The sequence below is a fragment of the Stenella coeruleoalba genome (assembly GCF_951394435.1).
Source record: "Stenella coeruleoalba genome assembly, chromosome: 10".
NCBI classification, from domain to species: domain Eukaryota; kingdom Metazoa; phylum Chordata; class Mammalia; order Artiodactyla; family Delphinidae; genus Stenella; species Stenella coeruleoalba.
In genome coordinates this window covers 41,259,456-41,277,127 of record NC_137156.1, presented here as the reverse complement: position 1 = coordinate 41,277,127, position 17,672 = coordinate 41,259,456, and the positions used below count along the sequence as shown (strand labels likewise).

Sequence of the window (17,672 nt, the reverse complement as noted above, 5' to 3'; positions counted from 1 at the left end):
AATAGGATGGAGAGAGACGAGGGAGAGAGAAAACCAGCGCGGCGGGGGGCCTCCTGTGGTTTGGGGCTGGGAGGGGCTTTGGTCCAGGACACAGGGTCTTGGGGTGGCCTGAAGCTTCCCCGGCCCCTCATCCTCCTCCTGTCACCAGCCCAGCTTGCCCAGGCAGCCCAACAGTGACCGCTGGGGGCTGTGCTATCTTCAGCACCAAGCCACGTCCGTGGGTGCCCACGGGCAGTTAGGACATCAGCTGGGCCCCCCTGCAGCGGTGGGGGGCCCTGGCCCGATGCACCATCCACAAGGGTCTGTTCTGCTCCTCCTGTGCAGCTCCGGTGGCCTAGCTAGATTGCATGGTTGGTGTAGGCGACGTAGGTCTGTTTGGTGGCCAGCGCTGGAAGGAGAGAGACGGGGGGAGAAGGAGTCAGGAACTGTCTTCTTCCAACGCCCCTTCCACAGGGGTGTGGCCCTGCCCACGCATCAAGTTCGGACCCCTGAACTGTGTGCATCCCCATGGCCCGCAGCTTGCCCACCTACCCATCGCCAGACCGGAGCAGGGTCCCACCCCGCCCCTCCCATCGCTTCCCCCAGACTCATCCCACCCACACCCACACCTGGGCTGCTGGCCGGGAGGGCCCTTCCCTCTAGGAGCACTGCCTCCCGACCCCAACCCTCTGTGAGTGTCACACCCCACAGAGTCCCTGACTCCACCACACTTTAAAAGAATCGTTTTTATTTGTGATATACGGTCTTCAAGTATAATCAAGGGGGAGTTTTTCAGAAGTTCAACACACACTCTGGAAGAGCACGTGTGAAGAATATACGTAGATGGCAGCCTAGCGGAAGTGAGTGGAAAATAGGGACAGAGGAGATAAATAATGGAAGCAGAGAGGGGTCTTGCGAGGCTAGAAACTGAGGCGTATGACTGATTCGGCCCTCTCCCCATGCCCAAGGGAAACGGAAGTCCTCCAGGGCCCCTCAGGCCTCCGTGCAGCCACGTTTCCCATTTCTGGGTGTCCTGACTCGCCTCAGTCTTGAGCCTCTCTTATCTGCACCCAACACCCTGGCCCCTGCTCATCCCCACTGGGACCAGGGTTGCCTCTCTGGGTGTCTCCCTTCCCCACCACAGCCAGGTGACAACGTCAGCTCCCCTGGGCAGCACGAGTGCCCCCACCTCCACCCCGCCGGGGTTCACGCCTCACGGCAGCCTTGCAAGGAGGCCAGATAAGCAGCACCCCCATTTAACAATTGAGGAGCTGAGGCCAGAGGGGTGAGGAGTCCAGCCAGGTCCTGGTTTTTGTCCTGTCCTGCCAGGGTTCAGGGTCTCCCTCTGTGGCCTGGGGGCAGCTCAGTGAGAGTAACTGAGGCTAGTCTGCTGGTGCTGAGAGAGAAGACTAGACGGGGGAAAGCCCTGGTGCCCTTGGCCATAAAACTGCCTTGACTCCATCAGGATCCTGACAGCTCAGAAAAGAGGGTACATCTGCCAGGTGCAGCCAGGGGTGTCTGCCTGGAGAAGGTGACACGGAGGGGAGCAGTGTGGTGGGCTGCACGCTGAACACCCCCAACCCCCTTTCCCCATTTTTCACTGCCAAGTTAAGGACCGCATTTCCCAGACTCCCTTGCAGCCCCACGTGCCCCTGTGTGACTACATTCCTGTTAGTGACAAGTGTCAAGGGCTGTGTGCAGCTCCCATGTCATCTGATTAAAATAGACTGTTTCCCCTGTACTTCCTCTCTTTTCCCTTCCAGGGCCAGAACAGACATATGAGGTCAACCAGCCTCGGCCACGATGATGAGGACAACCCTCTCGGAGCTGATGAAATGACAAAATGGAAGGAACCCGGGTCCCTGCACCTGCCCATCCCCCATGCACTACGCTATCAGAAAGAAACAAACATCTGTCTGATTTGAGCCACTCTGTCCTGGGGCCTCTTTGTCACACCAGTGTAACTAGAAGCCCACTCATACAGGTAGGACTGCTGTGTCACCCTCTCAGAGGGTCCCCCGATTGTGGGAAGAAGCAAAGTTGCCGGGGTGGGGTGAGCAGAGGGGACACCATGGGACCAGTGCGGAGGCATGAGGGTCAGAGTGCAGCTCAGCTAAAGGAAGAACTCTCTCCTGGCCTGAGCTGAGAGTGGAGTGGGTCGCTCTGTGCGGTAGGTGAGCTGAAATGTTCCCTGTCAGCAGAAATATTCAAGCGGAAGATGAACAGTCACTGGGCAGGGAAGTTTCACATTTTAGGTGCCATCTGGACAGGTGCTACTGGAAGGAAATGGTGCCCACGACACACAAGACAACATTAAGGACACAGCACAGCGCCTTACAGTTTGTGAAGAATGCCCACCTTCATTTCTAAAATGGCCCAGGTGCCTCCAGGATGCTGGAGGACCAAGAGGGGAGAAGGAGCACAGACCGGGCACCATTAAGGAGGGGCCTGGGCTGGGGGGCACCAGGGGAAGAGAGCTGAGCGACAGGAGGCTGGGACCTGGGGGTGGCAGAAGGTGCTGAAAAGGAGGCGGAAGGTGGGAGACCAGGGCCTCAGCCTCCCTCTGTGACTTCAAGCAGCTCCTCCCCTGCCCTGCGAGGCTGTGGTCTCCCTGCCAGTAGCAGGAGGGGAGTAGTCCTTTGTGCCTAGACTTCTTTTCCTGTGGGGCTTTGGCCACCCCCACCTCTCCACCCCACTCTCTCCTGCACCACCAGCAAAAGAGCCGGCAGCTGGCTCTGAATCACGGGCCCGCAGGCCAGGCTGGTGAGAATCAATTCCCCAGGGCTCCATCACCCCTTGGGTGAACTGATAATTATTGAGTTTCTAAACCTGTAAACCTGTCAGCAGCTCCTGGCTCAGAGGTGAAGGAAAACCTCAGCAGCAGCAGCGGCAAAATCTCCACTGACTGCAGGGAAACGGGAGCCTGAGGGTGGCCGTAGCGGCACCGAGAGCGCTAGGGACGAGAGAAAGTGGCGGGGAGGTGAGGGACAGCTGGGCCCCTCTTCTCCCTGAAACGCCAGAGCTGCCTCCTCTAAAAAACCCAAGCTGTAGGTTTCAGAACCTAGAAGCACACTGGGCCCTCAGCTATAAGCGAGGAGCCCCAGAGTCCTTCAGCAGAGCCTCAGTCTGACCGTCTGGAAAATGGGAGCAATGATTCTGCCTGGGGCCCCCAGGAGCTGTGAGGCTCAGAAGGAAGAGTTCTGGCCAAGAGTCAGGGCACTTGAGGTCCAGCCCTGCCCTCACTGGCGTAGGGGATCTCAGCACCTGCCACGCGGCGTTTCTAACAAATTGAACCTCTCGGAGCCTCAGCTCGCTCATGTAAGATGGGGTGATCGTAAACCCTTAGCTGCTCTCAGCCGCGGCATGGCTAGAAATACTCTCTAAGCCCTGCAGAATGGTAGGCGAAGGGGCAGGGCTGAATAACCAGTGATGAGGACAGGATGGGGACAGCGACACCCCAGGGGCAGCCTCAGCATGCGGGGAGGGGGGAGGGTGTCGGCAGAGGGCCCCAATCCATCCCTCACCGACGACAGGCCCTGGCTGCTGGCTTTCAGTCCCCGCCGCCTCAGATAACAATTAGCTGGGCAGCGGCAGGCACGAGCTGTCAGCCCCCATTTGTCGGCCCCATGTTTCCTTGCCTAATCTGCCTGCAATCGCGTCCCTGAATTATTTATTCTGTTGTTTGTTTAAAGATACGTGGCCTGCCAGGGACAGAGTGAAAAATGTCCCTGCTCCACGGGAGTGACACCTCCCTGCACCTCCCGCTCACACCCCCTCCATCTGGCTGTTCCCAGAATTAATCACCCAGCTCCTGCCCAGCGCATCCACGGCCCCTGTTGTCACCGAGCTGAGACGGTGGGGGCAAGGGGCACTGGCCTCTGGTCCTCAGTGCAGGGGGCCATGGGGAGGGGCAGCTCTCACCCTTCCCTCACAGGAAGCAGGTGCTGGGAAGGCTGGGTCTCCCCTCGCCTGCACACCCCTCCTTGTCCCCTGTCCCCAGGTGACCAGTCTGAGCAGAGGCAGAGGCAACAGTGTCAGTGAGGCGACATCAGCACTCTCTGTGACAGCCCTGTCCCTGTGGTACCCTCTGGCCTGTCACAGCACCATGAGGGCCACCCTCTGGGGTCAGGGTGGTATCTCCTGTTAGATACCCATGGTCTCCAGAGGGCTGATGTCCCACTCAGTCTCATGAGCCCTGGAGCAGAGTAGGGCCTCGAGGGATGGGACCCAGCAAGGGCCAGTCTCCGTGGGAAGGAGGAAATCTAAGTCAGGAGCTTGGGGCAGGGAGTGGCGAGGGGTCCGTGCCTAGGACAGAAGGGCCTGGTCAGGGGCGGCAGTGGGGGTTTCTGCACATCTGCGTGGACGAGAAAGGCCAGAGATGGGGAGGCCCACAAAGACACTGTCCCTTCCCGTCGCAAGTAGAGGGCCCACCTGGCATCTGAAGGGAGCCCCAGGCTGTAGGTACAGGGAAGCTGGTGCTCTGGGAGGAAGAGCAGGACTGGAGAGAACCAGATGTCATCTGGTGGAGGGTGTGGCCAACAGAGTCATCAGGGGTGTCCATCAAAGGGGGGGTGGTGGTGCTGGAAGCCAGGTACACTGCTCAGCACAGAGAGAGAGGGAGGCCATATGAAGTCAGGGTCAAGGGAAAGACACTGGGTGGGGCCAGCCAGTCACCACCTTGCTATGTGACTTCAGGAGAGTCACTCACCCTCTCTGGGCCTCAGCTGGGGATCCAGCCCAATCTGGGCCTCACAGGACTGCTGTGAAGATCACTCACAGGGGAGGGAGCTCTGGGAAGTGAAAAATCCTGCTTGGATGTGGGAAGCTACTTTCCTCCTTTGCACGGCTGATATTCCTTCTACACGTGGGAATGATGTTGAGAATGGAAGATGCTTCACCCAGAGCCCCAGCGCGGGGAGCCTGTAAGAGGGGCTGTCCCAGTCCAAACACACCTGCGAGGGGAGGTCTCCTGTTTCTCCTGATCTCTTGGTGGGTGACAAAGGGGCTCCTCTCTGGAGCCTATGTTCACCAATGTCCCTCCTGCTGCCACCAACAATGTCCACTTCTGGCCTTTCCCCCAGTACTAGAGGGAGAAAGCAGAGTGCTAACCCCAGGTGCCACCAGGATCTGAAACTCTCCTGGGGAGAGGGGCTCTTCTCCTCCTCCCCCACCAACGGAAGCCCCCCAAGACTATCAGAGAGCGGGGAGGCAGCAGGAGCTGCCATGTTAACCATTTGGACACTTACAGGGTGTCCAGGGAGGGAGTCAGGTGTGCAGTGGGGCAGGGTGACCATAGCAACCCCTCAACCCTGTCCACCTGGGAGCAACCAGAGGCCCATGGAGGCTGGAGGCCTCGGTCTCTGCTCAGAGGCAGCGGGGATACCACCTGCTGCTGTGTGGCCTGGGTGAGTCCCTCATTTTTCTGAGCCTCCCTTTCCTCACCTGTAGCAGCAAAAAATTAAAAATCACTGCTTTCAAGGTTGCTGTGAAAATGAAAACTGGTTCCTGGCAGGTGTGGCCCACAGTTGGGGTTCAAGAAATGGTCACCACCGTTACTGGTCTCCCAAGGCCTAACCTGCCCCTCACATGCCCTGCCCCTCTCTCCTCTCTGTCCCTTCTCGTCACACTGTGGGCTGGCTCCAGGGGGCACAGGAAGGTAAGCAAAGATGGTGGCCCTGCTCCCTCCTGTACATATCCCTCCACCACTGAGGGACCAAGTCCTGCACAGGCTTTGGGTCTGCCCCTCAGATGCTAAGGGTCCCACATCCTCCCCCAACCCTCTCAAAGCACAACCCTCTACAGCTGAGGTCTCCTTGGACACCCCCCTGAGAACCACAGCTCTGCGGGCCCTCCTCCCGGCCCCAGCCCTTACTTACCCATCCCAGGGCCCGTATCCTGAGTCCCCATCTCTCAGGGCCCTGCCAGGGGGCGGCTGGGCAAAGCCAGCCGAGGGGTTTCAACTGCTCTGGCACCAGGGCCACAGCTCCCAGGTTACCAAAGGGCCCCAGAGCAGTGGCCCTCCAGACGATCCCTTCCCCAGGGAGACTGAAAGGGCACAGGCCCAGATGCGGACTCCAGGGCAGAGAAATCCCGAAGTCTCAGGTCACTGTGCCTGAACCGAGGGCCCCCCCACCCCCCCGCCCCCCCCCCCCCCCGCCTCTCCCTAGGTAGGCAGGGATCCCTGGAAAGGAGAGGCTAGAGCGAGCGGGGGTGTGTGGAGCGGGACCTGGAGAGACCCCACTACCCAGACAGAGTGGGGCAGAGGGGGCCAAGCTAGAGCCTCAAGCCTCGCCTCTGGGTGGGGACGGCTCACCCGCGGCCTCAGGGCTCTCCCAGTGCCCTCATTGGTCCAGACTTGGGGGGGGGCTGACCTTCTCCAGGAAGGGGACGGGGCCTGGGCGGGCTCAGGGGGAGAGGAGCGGGGCCAGGCACTCACCTGGAGCTTCCAGGTTCTCGCAGAGCTCGGACTTGGCCTCGCCGTTGGGCCGGAAGCTGCCCTTCTGCGTGAACTTGTTGGACATGGTGGCGGCGGTGACGACGGCTTTGAGGCTGCGCTTGCGCTTGGGCACGTTCTGCTCCGGGTGGAAGAGGATGATGTAGACCTTGGGCATGTAGAGCATCCCCAGGGACACCGAGGCGCTCAGACTCACCGAGACCGTCAGCGTCGTCGTCTGGATGTACAGCTGGGGGCGGGCCGGGGGCGGTGTCAGGGCGGGCTCCGCCCCGGCCTCTCGGGGGCCCTGTCTGAAGCCCACGCCCTAGACAGACACAGTTGGGTACAAACCCGGGGACCGCCCTGTGTCCCGCTGGCAGAAAGGAGTTGTGGTATAGAGCTGGGACTTTAGACCAGAACCCCTGGATTCAGCCCGGCTCACCACTGTCACTGTGTGGTCTGGGACAAGTCACATCCTTGGGCCTCAGTTTCCTCGGGTATAATATGGGCATGATAATTCTAGCCCTTTCCTCATAGGGCTGTTGTGAGTTTGAAATGACTTAATAAATGGCAAAAACATGTAAAATAATATTTGGCACATGGCCAGTGCACAGAAGTGTTCACCACTGTTATGTGCTATTGGGTAGAGGCCCCTGGGGAGGGGCCCTCAGGGGACAGCTGACCCTCCTTGGGGGAAGCGCCCCCTGCACAGGGCGAGGAGTGAGATAAACATGGGCCGGTGCCTTGTAGTAACTCCCAGTGGCCGTGGCACAGCCCCTTGGCCAGGCCCCCCATTCAGTGACTGCCCCCCCACATGCCACCCTGTGCAGAGCAGGCCGCTGGCACAGGAGCTGTGGCCTGACCGTGATCCACTGACGGCAGCCCAGTCAAAGCTCATTTCACGCTCACGCACCAGCACTAACGTTGACAGATGTTTAGCAAAATGAAAGTCCATTAATCTGGGTGTCGGGTAATCCATTCTTCAATAGTGGGGCCTTCCAGGCAGGGCCCGACAATTCCCACCACCCTCGCCTGGGATGCCCTCCCCACCTCCTCCCTCCCTCTGGGTCCTCCAGGCCTCAGCTGCCCCTCTGGCCCCCTCAGCCAGGGTGGGGCCAGGGGAAGCCCAGGCTGTGGCCCCCAGGTCTGGGTATGGGAAAGCAGGAAATGCTCTGCCCCCAGATCTGCCGTTTCCGGGCCTGGGCCCCTCCCCTGGGGCCTGGCTAATGTACCACTCCTCCAGGAAGCTCTCCCTGACTCTCAGCTCTAGCCAATCCCCCATGATAGCCTTCACTCCCTGCACCCAGCCCAGAAGTGGGGGACCGAGGTCTGGACTTGCCTCCTGAGGTCACAGGAGCCCTGAGCTCATCTGGAAGTCTCCCGAAAGGAGGGGCCAGGTCCTCCCATTCTCACATTCCTCCCCATCTCTCGCCCCTCTCATAAATACCTCATGACCTGGATCTGAAGGCCTTCATCCCAGCCACCCTTCCCCGGGTCTCCTTTGGGAGAGGGGCTGGAGAAGCTCTAGGGTCTGAGAGGAGAGAGGTGTGTGACACTGAGGAAGTCTCATCCCCTCTCCGGCCCTCAGTTTTCTCAACAGCGCAATGGGATAATAGCACCTACCTCACCCAAACCATGAGGCTACCCAAGTGCAGACTGTGAGGCCACATGAAACTTACAGGGCACCAGAGCAGGGTGTGGGGGAAGGAGGCTGGGCGTGTAGAGAGGCTGTTTCACTTGCCACCATTCAGAAAATGTCACAGGCCTGGGGAAATGAGAGCTTGTTTCCTAGTGAGCACACACCCCTCTGTCCTCACACGCAACCCACACTCTCACCAACAGGCACAGTGCTGCCGCCCGGCATGTGGACCGCGAGGGGTCATGACAAGCCAGTAGGAGGGTGCTGGCCACCTCTCCCACCCCCTGGATGGCACGGCGGGTCAGGGAGGAAGGAGTGAAGGGGGACAGTCTCCAGGATATCATAACAGGCCCTTGGAGAAGACAGTGGAAATCTGGGCTAAGCAAGGACGGGCTTGTTATCTGGGTCTTCACTATGGACTGGGGGTCCCGTGGGGACAAATGTGTCTCCCTCATTAGACTGGGGGTTTCCTGAGGGCAGGGGTGTCTCTCCTTTTGCACTGGGGGTTCTTGAGTATAAGGGTGTATTTTCAGGGCAGATATCCATCTTAGGTCTTTTGCCCCCAACTTGTTGATGGGAAGGAGGTATGGTTGGGCCAATATGGGGATGGTGGGACAGGGGTCAAGTACCCTCTCTGGGCAGAGCGAGGCCTGCAGTGGACACAGCCCTATATGGGGGTCAGGGGGCTGGGTTCCAGATTTCACTCTGCCCTGACTCACTGAGGGATGCTGAACCCCCTCCACCAATATAGGCAGAGTCCGCTCCGTGGGCACGCACGCTCGGTTTAACACCTTGCGGCCGCCAGCTTGAATCCTGAATAATTTTTGAACAAGGGGCCTTCGTTTTCATTTGGCTCCTGACCCTGAAAACCATGGAGCCAGCCCCGAGCACAGGCCTCGGGGCTCTGTTCTAATCTGTTTTTCAGCCTAGGAGCCTTTCTGCACACAAAATACAAGGAGGGGGGTAAAGAGATCAAACTTGGACAAAGCTGCCCCCCCCAGCGGGGTCCCCTCCCCACCAGCATGGGCCCTGGGGGCTCCTCTAGCCATGCCCAGGCTGGGGGCGGCTGGCCCTGTGCACAGAAGTGGGGCTGCGCACCCCCAGCCCCTCTCCTTGCCCCAGGGTCTGGAGTTCTCACCCCACCACTGGCTCCAGCATTGTTCTGGGCCCCCTGGGGTGAAGGTGCATGTCATCACCAGGAGGTGGTAGTGTGTTAACCCTGTCAGAGAAGCAGCGGTCCTCTGAAACCTCTAGCCTACGGGGATGGGGCCCAGGCGCAGATGCAGGTCTCGCACGGATGCAGAGTAAGAGGCGGCTTCCAGGATGTGATTTCACCTTCTCTCCCAACCACCCATCCTCCAGCCTGAACTGCCACCCTGCCTGCTCCCCTCTTGGACTTTGGTCAGGCCCTTGCTACACTCCGTCCTCTGCAAGGAATCCTGCCTTAGCCTCACGAGTCACTGCTCCCCAGAGTGAAGCAGGTTGTCAGAGCTGGGCTTGATGGAAGAGGACAGAGGTCACCTGGGGTGGGGCAAAAGGCAAAGAAAGGAGCTGCTGTGGAGGTGGACAATGAAGTTCCTGTTTTGTGCTCGGTCTGGTGGGGGGCACGGAGGAGTCCGCCTGCTTCGTGTTTCTGCCCAGGCTGACCCTGGTGGGTCCTGAGATCCTCAGTCTAACAAACCAGACAAATGACCTTCCCCACAACCCGGCCGGCCTCTGAGGCCACGGCCCGCCCCAGCCTGGCTGAGCAGTTACCCCAACCGGCGGAGAGACGATGCCCCAGTCAGCGCAGGGTAACGGCACGCGGCTACGCAGGTGAGCCCTGGAAATCCGGGCCAACGTGGGAGATCCGGTCACCTGCTCGCCAGAGCAACATGGACAGCTTCGCTCGGGCACCACCTGCAGCCTGAGGGACAGGCGGGGTTGCAAGTACGTGTGCGCACACACCAGGGCACGCATAGATCCTCACACATCCACACTTATGTACCCATGCGCCTCTGCATTCACACACACACACCTGAACTCACAGCCGCACACTCCTACCTGACTCAGATACACCTGGGCTCTCTCACACACACACCCCTTCATGTACCTGGGTACACACACGTGTGCACACACACAGAGGCCCTCAACACACCTGCACACATACTTGAACACACACATACACCTGTGCACACACACACCTACACTCAAACATCTGCACATACACTGCTGAGCACGCACACTTAATCTGCACACCCAAACACATCCTAGCAGCCATGACCCCTCAGTGCACACCTGTCCATCCCCACTCAATCTGCACACACACACACACACACACACACACACACACACTGTCCATCCACTGCTCAATGTGCACAGAAAGGCACACACACATCCTCTACACACACACTTCTGTACCCATAACACAACCCCCCATAGTAGCCCCACTCCACCTACACACACACACACACACACACACACACACACACACTAGCACCCAGGACCCGGCAGTCACTGGGGCTGTTTGTAGCTCAGATATGACACAGCACAGATAGAGCCCCAGGGTTGCCTGAGCCTCTAAGAAGCCTGGTGGTCTGAACTGGAGGGACTTCAGAGCTCCCCTCCCCACCCTCGCCTCATTCAGAAGCCCAGAGAAGGAGGGGGCGTATCCCATGTTGATGCCACCAGGGGCAGAGCTGGGTCTCAGGACCATATGCTGGTGTGGGCCAGCCTGCTTTGCGACCCTGGGCAGGTCCCTCGCCCTCTCTGGGCCTCAGAGGAGATCATCTCAGAGGCTCCTTTTCATAATCTGTACTGAGAGGAGCCTCCTAAAAAGGGAGAAATCAGAGGCAGGTGGGGTGGCCTGGAGAGATGGGGGGAGGGTGCCGAGAGGGGGGCTGGGCCCCAGCGCCTGGCGGTGGGAGGGTCTGGTACCAGGATGACAGGGACCGTACTGGGAGCAGCGTGCTGGCAGGCAGCCAGGGGAAGTTATGGGAAGGCAGAGCAAGGGCCTGAACCACCATGCTGTCGGCCACCTGGCTGTGCACCTTTACACCCTGAGGAGGCGAGGGAAGGGGCCTCCTGGGATTGTTGAGGGTAATGTCTCAAGCTGCCAGCTTCTTGGGGCGTGGGCGGCCTCCCCTGATGGCTCCATGGGCCCCCTGGGCACTGCGGGGCGTGCGGGCCTCTGCCTGCACCTGCCCTCAACGGGGAAGCCCTCTCGCTGGCCTGCTGGGGGTGGAGACCCAGCCCACTGTCCGAGCTGTTCCTCAGTGGCAGTGGCTTTGGCTCAAGTGTGCAGGGTGGCCTGGAGCCAGGTCTGGTCTCAGACCTCGGGGCGCTCACTGCCAGCCTCAAGGTCTGCTTCTCAGAACCCCCAGCCTGCTGGGTCACCACTGGAAGACAGGCCACAGGCCTCTCTGCACCAGACCCAAGGGATTTGGGGTGGAGGGCGCAGCTCCTGCACTTGAGGAGCTGCTGGAGAAGGGGTGGGCACCTACCAAGGAAGGCCCAGGGGGAGAGGCGCCCCAGAGCTGCAGGGAGTGGTGTGGGCTTGGGAGGGGCTCCTGAGTTAGACAGAGTAGGTTCAAGTAGTCCAGCCGTGCGACCTACTGGCTGTGTGACCTTAGACAAGTCACTTCACCTCTCTGTGCCTCCCCGTGCTCATCTGTAAGCAGGGATGGTGAATCCACCCGAGCCCACTGTTGTGGTGTCTGCTGACCACAGGTGAAGTGCCTAACCCAAGACAAGCAGCCCTCGTGGGTGCTTTGACGGCCGCCTCACTGAGGCCAGGCATCTCTATTGGAGCTCACACCCAGGCTCACTCTAAGTGCTGCCCACAGGATGGCGACTCCCCCAGGTACAGATCTAAGCCAGCCCTCGTCCCTGAACCCCAGACCCACATAGTCAACCGCTGACTCAACAGCTGCCCTTGGACGTCTCACGGGCATCCCAAACTCAGCACCTCCAGAGGACTTCCGGATCTCCGCCCCCTATAGGCTCCGCTGCCGTCTCTACCCCGCCCCGCAACCCCCCACCCCAGTGCAGACACTCTTTCCTTCCCATCGCTCACACCAACGACTGTGGAGTCATCCTGACTCCCCCCTGCGCCTCTCATCCCACATGCACTCCATCGGAAACCCAGCCAGCGCCACCCCCTGACACAGCAGGAATCCCCCGCACCTCACTACTCCTGCTGCCAGCAGCTCCCTTCGGGATCATTACAACCACCTCCAGCAGGGCTCCACCCAGCAGCCAGAGGGATCCTTTTAAACCTATGTCCCAACGCATCCCTCCCTGCTCAGAACCCCGCAGCGGCTCGCTTCTCACTCCCGGTAAAAGCCACCAACCTTCTCACAGCCTCTGGGTCCTACACCATGTGCTCTGTCTGCCCCTTGACCTCGTCCCCTCCACCCTCCTCCCCAGCCCCAGCCTCCTTACGGTGGGTAAACGGCTTTTACACCCCTCATGTTGTGTGATTGTTACAACACCTGTAAGGCCTGCAGAGGAAGGGTCATAGCCCCAATCTGTTGATGAAGAAACTGAAGCAGAGAGGCCAGCTGGCTTGCCCAGGATCCCACAGTCAGACACAGAGCTGGGGTCCTCGGTCCCTCTGATTCTCCCTATCTCTGGCCTCTGACTTCAGTGACTCCCAATCCTTCAAGATAAAACCCCCCAGCACCCAGGCAGCACTGGGGCAGTGATGTGGGCAGAGTCCACGGGGCCCTTGGGGTGTATCTAGACCCTCAGTCCAGGCTGGCAGGATGGCCTGACAGAGCCAGCAAGAGGCAGCTCATCGGCAGCTCCAGCCAGTGGAGGGTGGACCCTCAGCTGATGCTGCCAGGTATCCCCACCTGGCCTTTGGGGTGGCTTGGGGCCAGGGAGAGAGGGAGCGAGTGCCCAATACATCACCCACCTCGGGGACCCATGGGGATCCTGCAAGGGCAGAGAAGAGGGTGGAGAGAGGAGGAAGAAAGGAGGAGTGGACAGAAAGGAAGATGGGCTGAGTAGGGAGAGAGGTAAGGGAGCGTATAGAAAAGAATGGGGAATTCCCTGGCGGTCCAGTGGTTAGGACTCCATGCTCTCACTGCCGAGGGCCCGGGGTTTGATCCCTGGTTAGGGAACTAAGATCCCACAAGACACGTGGCACAGCCAAAAACAAGAATGAAAGCGGGGGCAGCAACCCAGGCTGGCAGAGAGGAGAGAGGAAGGTGGGAAGGAGATGGGGAGGGGGAAAAGGTGGGGCGGGAGAGGCAGGGATGGAGAGATAGGGAAAGAGAGAGGAGAGGGAGAGAGGAGAGGCGGAGGGTAGAGAGAGGGTGGGAAGCAGCGGGAAGGAGAGAGATGAGGCAGCGGAAGGTGGTGGGGGGCGGAGAGAAACGGGAGAGGAGGCAGGAGAAGAGAAAGGGAGAGAGAGAGGAGAGAAACCCAGAACCTGGAGAGAAACCTGAGACGGAGAGAAGACAGAATGAGGCAGGAACGAAGGCACTTCCAGAGCAAGGTGAGAGGCCAACTAGCCCCAGGAGGCTGCCCCCTGCTTGCCGCCCTCACCCACCCCCAGCCCCTGCCACTCACCTTGTCAGCCGACTGCGAGGTACCAAAGAAGATGGGGATAAAGGCGAGCCAGACGATGCAGGTGGTGTACATGGTGAAGCCGATGGGCTTGGCCTCATTGAAGGTCTCGGGCACTCCGCGCGTCTTGATGGCGTACACGGTGCACGTGACCATGAGCAGCATGCTGTAGCCCAGCAGGCAGATGAGCGACAGGTCCGAGATGTCACACTTGAGCACGCCCCTGGCGAAGCGGGGGTCGAGCGTCCGCTGGTCCTGGAAGTCCACCACCGAATGGGAGGGGTCCACTACAAACCACACGCAGATGCCCAGCAGCTGCAGGGAGATGAGGCTGAAGGTTATGGCCAGCTGCGAGGCGGGGCTGATGAAGCGCGGGGCGCTGACCGACCGCTTGCCCTGCTCGAAGATGCGGTAGATGCGGTTGGTCTTGGTGAGCAGGGCCGCATAGCTGATGCTCATGCCGAGCCCCAGGAAGATCCGGCGCAGAGAGCAGGTACCCAGGTCGGGCTCGGCGATCATGAGGAAGGTGGTGGCGTAGCACAGGAAGATGCCCGCCAGCAGCACGTAACTCAGCTCGCGGCCCGAGGCCTTGACGATGGGCGTGTCGTTGTAGCGCACGAAGGTGACCACCACGAAGAGCGTGGCCGCGATGCCCACCACAGCCAGGAAGAGGGGCAGCACGGCCCAGGGTGAGCCCCACTCAAGCTTGATGATGGGGATGGGCTGGCAGCCCGTGCGGTTCTCTGTGGGCCGCATGTCGTAGGGACATGTCTTGCAGGTGTAGCGGTCCACCTGGTACTGGTACCCCGTGCAGGGCTCGCAGTGCCAGCAGCAGGGCATGCCCTTCACCGTCTTCTTCCGCTCACCCGGCTGACAGGGCAGGCTGCAGATGGAGCGGGGCAGCTGCTGCCCGCTCCCTGGCCAGTGCATCCGCTCTATCTGGCAACAACAGTGCAGAGGAGAGGGCCTCAGGACATGCTGCCAAGTGCCCTGGACCGCCCCACTGGTGGCACCAATCTGAATCACTTAGTTAGTGATTTTAGTTAGATGGGTAAAATCCAGCTGCCCAGGCCCTGCCAGGATCAGCTGAATCCAACAGCTGCATTTAAATGAGCTCCCCGGGGCAGGATCCAGACCCAGCTGACCACGGGGGATCCTGCTCGAATACAAAGCTCCCAAGGGTCGTATGGAGAAACGCCCAGAGACCGGCAGTGACAACCTAGGGTCACACGGCAGAGTGGAGAGGACCCAGCAGTCCTGACTCCCAGCCCCATGAGGCCTTGCTATGCAAAGTGGTCCCCAGACCGGCCACATCAGCATCACCCAGGAGCTTGTTGGAAATGGAAATTTTTGGTCCACCCCAGACCCCCTGACACAGAATCTGAGTTTCAACAAGACCCCGCAGGTGACTCCTGTGCACCCTCAAGAAGAAACGTGCTATGGCTCAGCCCACCGGGCCTCCTCCAGGCGGCACAGGGACTTGGGTTCAGAAGAGAACAACGAATAAAGATTCAATCACAGGACCACTAATGTGTGCCCACAGGTTAGCGTTTCTTTGCATCTTGCTCTAAATGAGTGCTAGTCACTGTTACATGTCTCTGAAGACACAACTGCTGCAAGCTAAGAGGCGATAGAAGCTGGAACGCCCTACTGAATGCGTCACAAAGTTCTGGAAAGTAAGCGAGAGCCCCATAGAGCTCCAGGCACTGGGCAAAGGGAACCTGACTACACTTGGAAGCCGTATTCAAAGCATCAGTTCTAAATAAGTGGTTCTGGGCTCCCCTGGTGGTGCAGTGGTTGGGAGTCCACCCACCGACGCAGGGGACACGGGTTCGTGCCCCGGTCTGGGAGGATCCCACATGCCGCGGAGCGGCTGGGCCCGTGAGCCATGGCCGCTGAGCCTGCGCATCCGGAGCCTGTGCTCCGCAATGGGAGAGGCCACAACAGTGAGAGGCCCGCGTACCGCAAAAAAAAAAAAAAAAAAAGTGGCTCTTAGGAGAGTTCATGCTTAGAGAACAGCAGGCTGTGCTCTTTGCCTTAAGACGTCGTCCTCCTCTGTCCAGACACAGCCCTCCCCTTCCTCACCTCTCTCCCCCCCGAACCCCCCCAAAACTTTGAGCCCCTGAACTCCAGCGTGACTTCATCTATCCAGAGTTCTTGCCCTGCGAAGGGGCAGCAGGCAAGAAGACCCCAGGCCAAGGGAAAGGGCAGGGGCAGGAAGGGCAGCAGAAGCCCAGCCACCCTGTTCTTCTGTTTCAGGGTTGGGGGGCTCAGGGCCCTCTGAGGTCTAGGGTGGGGCATGGAAGGAAGCCCCAAGTTGGCAGCAGCAAACCCCGGGGGGCAGGGCTAGTCGGCGGCTGCCTCCCCTTGGCCTCCCCTCCCTGGGTTGGGGTGGCCTCTCCCTGCCGCTTAGCCCCCCGGGACCCCTCGCTGCCCTCCCGCCAGGTGCTTACTCTGAGGTGCAGGTGGTCAGTCCAGGAGCCGATGACCTTGTACTCGGCAGAGCCGTTGCGTAGCTGGTACTGGTAGATGTCATAGCGCCCAGGTGCGTCTCCGTTCTCATTGAAGGTCACAGGGTTCCCCGCGATGCCTGCGGGGGCCCGTGGGGGTCACACGCTCAGCTTCTTTGCTGAGCCTTCACCCAGAGTCAGGAAGGATCGTGAGCCCAGGGCAGAGACACCTCTGTATGGAACCCCTTGGAAGCATCTGAAGAGACCCCCGCATACTCCCACCCCATGGAGCCCCAGGACCCCTTCCCCAGGGTTGGGTGGTGCCCCCACCTGAGAAATTGACGCTGCGAATGTACTTGAGCAACTGGGTGCCGTCCACAGGGTCCATGCGCGGGCAGAGCCCCACGCGGCCCGGACACAGGTCACGGTGCATGGCGTGCAGCGCGTGGCCCATGGCGTACACGGCGTCGATCACAAACTGCACCTTCCCCTCCTGCTCGTACGCCGAGTCCTGCCCAATGCGCTCACGGCCTGCAACGAAATATTCAGAGTGGGGGCGCCCATGAGGCCCACCATCCTCACAGGTGGATGGTGGGAACCACAGCAGACCTAGGTGTGCCCTGGGGCCCAGAGAGCCCACCTGGGCACACCTAGGTCTCCGGGCCCCTGGCCCAGTGCTCGCTCCATCACCCCAGGAGATGGTCTTGTGGAGGGCCCGGGGAATGGTCCTGAGGTCTGCTGCCCTCACTACCGTACGCTGGACCCTGTGCCCTGAGGCCCCAGAACAGCCAGGGCAGCCTCCCTTGTCCCCATCACCCTTGGAGGGCAGTGAGCCTGCGGGTCTCCCTGCGGCCGTGGTGCTTGCCTGCCCTCCCCCAGCCTGGCCTGGACCAAACACGGGAGCAGGTGGCCCTCACACAGGCAGGAGCTGTGACTGTCCATGAGGGCAGTGGTGCCCTACAGCAGCTCACCCATGGGTAGCCCCAGCACAGGGTATGGGTGGGGAAACTGAGGCCCAGAGAGGGTGAGAGACCTGCCACAGGTCCCTCAAGATTCAGGACACCAGATGCCCTCAGTGACTTCCAGATGCCCCAGACACCAGAAGGCACCATCATCCCCATCCACTCCTCCCCCATGTCAGTGACATCCCCCCATTAGCCACAGTGAGTGAGCTTTGCAAAATGGGGAACCCACCCCACTGACCCCCTTCTCACTGCAAACAGCAGTGGCTCCCTAGGGCACTGTGACCTCCCATCCTCACCCCCTGGGCTCTGGCCACACCCAACCCCTCTGCTCTGGGCCCTGTGCAAACTCTTTGGCTGCCGGAGGTCTCGATGTCCTCTTGGTAAAAAGATCATCATCCTGCCTCACAGAAGTGCTGTGAGGCTTGAATGAGATGAGATAACAGAAAACACGTGGCACAGAGTAGCTGACTAAGCCACATTGTTATTATGTTTAAGTGGTCAGAATAGAGGGTTTCTAAGGTGGGCTACAGAGGTCCCGGGGCCAGAGCAGGCCAGGAAGGCTTTCTGGAGGAGGAGGAGCTCCTGGCCTGGGCCCTGGGTAATAATGATGATGAAGAATAAGGACTGCTAACTTCTTTTTTTTTTTTTTAACT

At 59.9% G+C, this 17,672-nt stretch overlaps 1 protein-coding gene across 3 annotated transcripts in view; it reads right to left on the bottom strand.

Annotated features, from left to right (window-relative positions):
- Positions 1 to 338: 338 nt before the first annotated feature.
- The window catches only part of GRM4 (glutamate metabotropic receptor 4), a gene marked incomplete at its 3' end in the record, with an annotated part of 98,390 nt that continues 81,056 nt past the window's right edge, over positions 339 to 17,672 (bottom strand). For 2 of the 3 annotated variants that reach the window (XM_079933774.1, XM_079933776.1), the window contains 5 exons: positions 16,385 to 16,585; positions 16,058 to 16,194; positions 13,608 to 14,543; positions 6,416 to 6,662; positions 339 to 388 (listed from right to left, as the gene is read on the bottom strand). In XM_079933774.1, the coding sequence (XP_079789900.1) occupies positions 339 to 388; positions 6,416 to 6,662; positions 13,608 to 14,543; positions 16,058 to 16,194; positions 16,385 to 16,585 (1,571 nt within the window). Of the gene's footprint in view, positions 389 to 6,415; positions 6,663 to 13,607; positions 14,544 to 16,057; positions 16,195 to 16,336; positions 16,586 to 17,672 lie in introns of all 3 variants that reach the window. The other variant, XM_079933775.1, reaches the window with a different exon arrangement.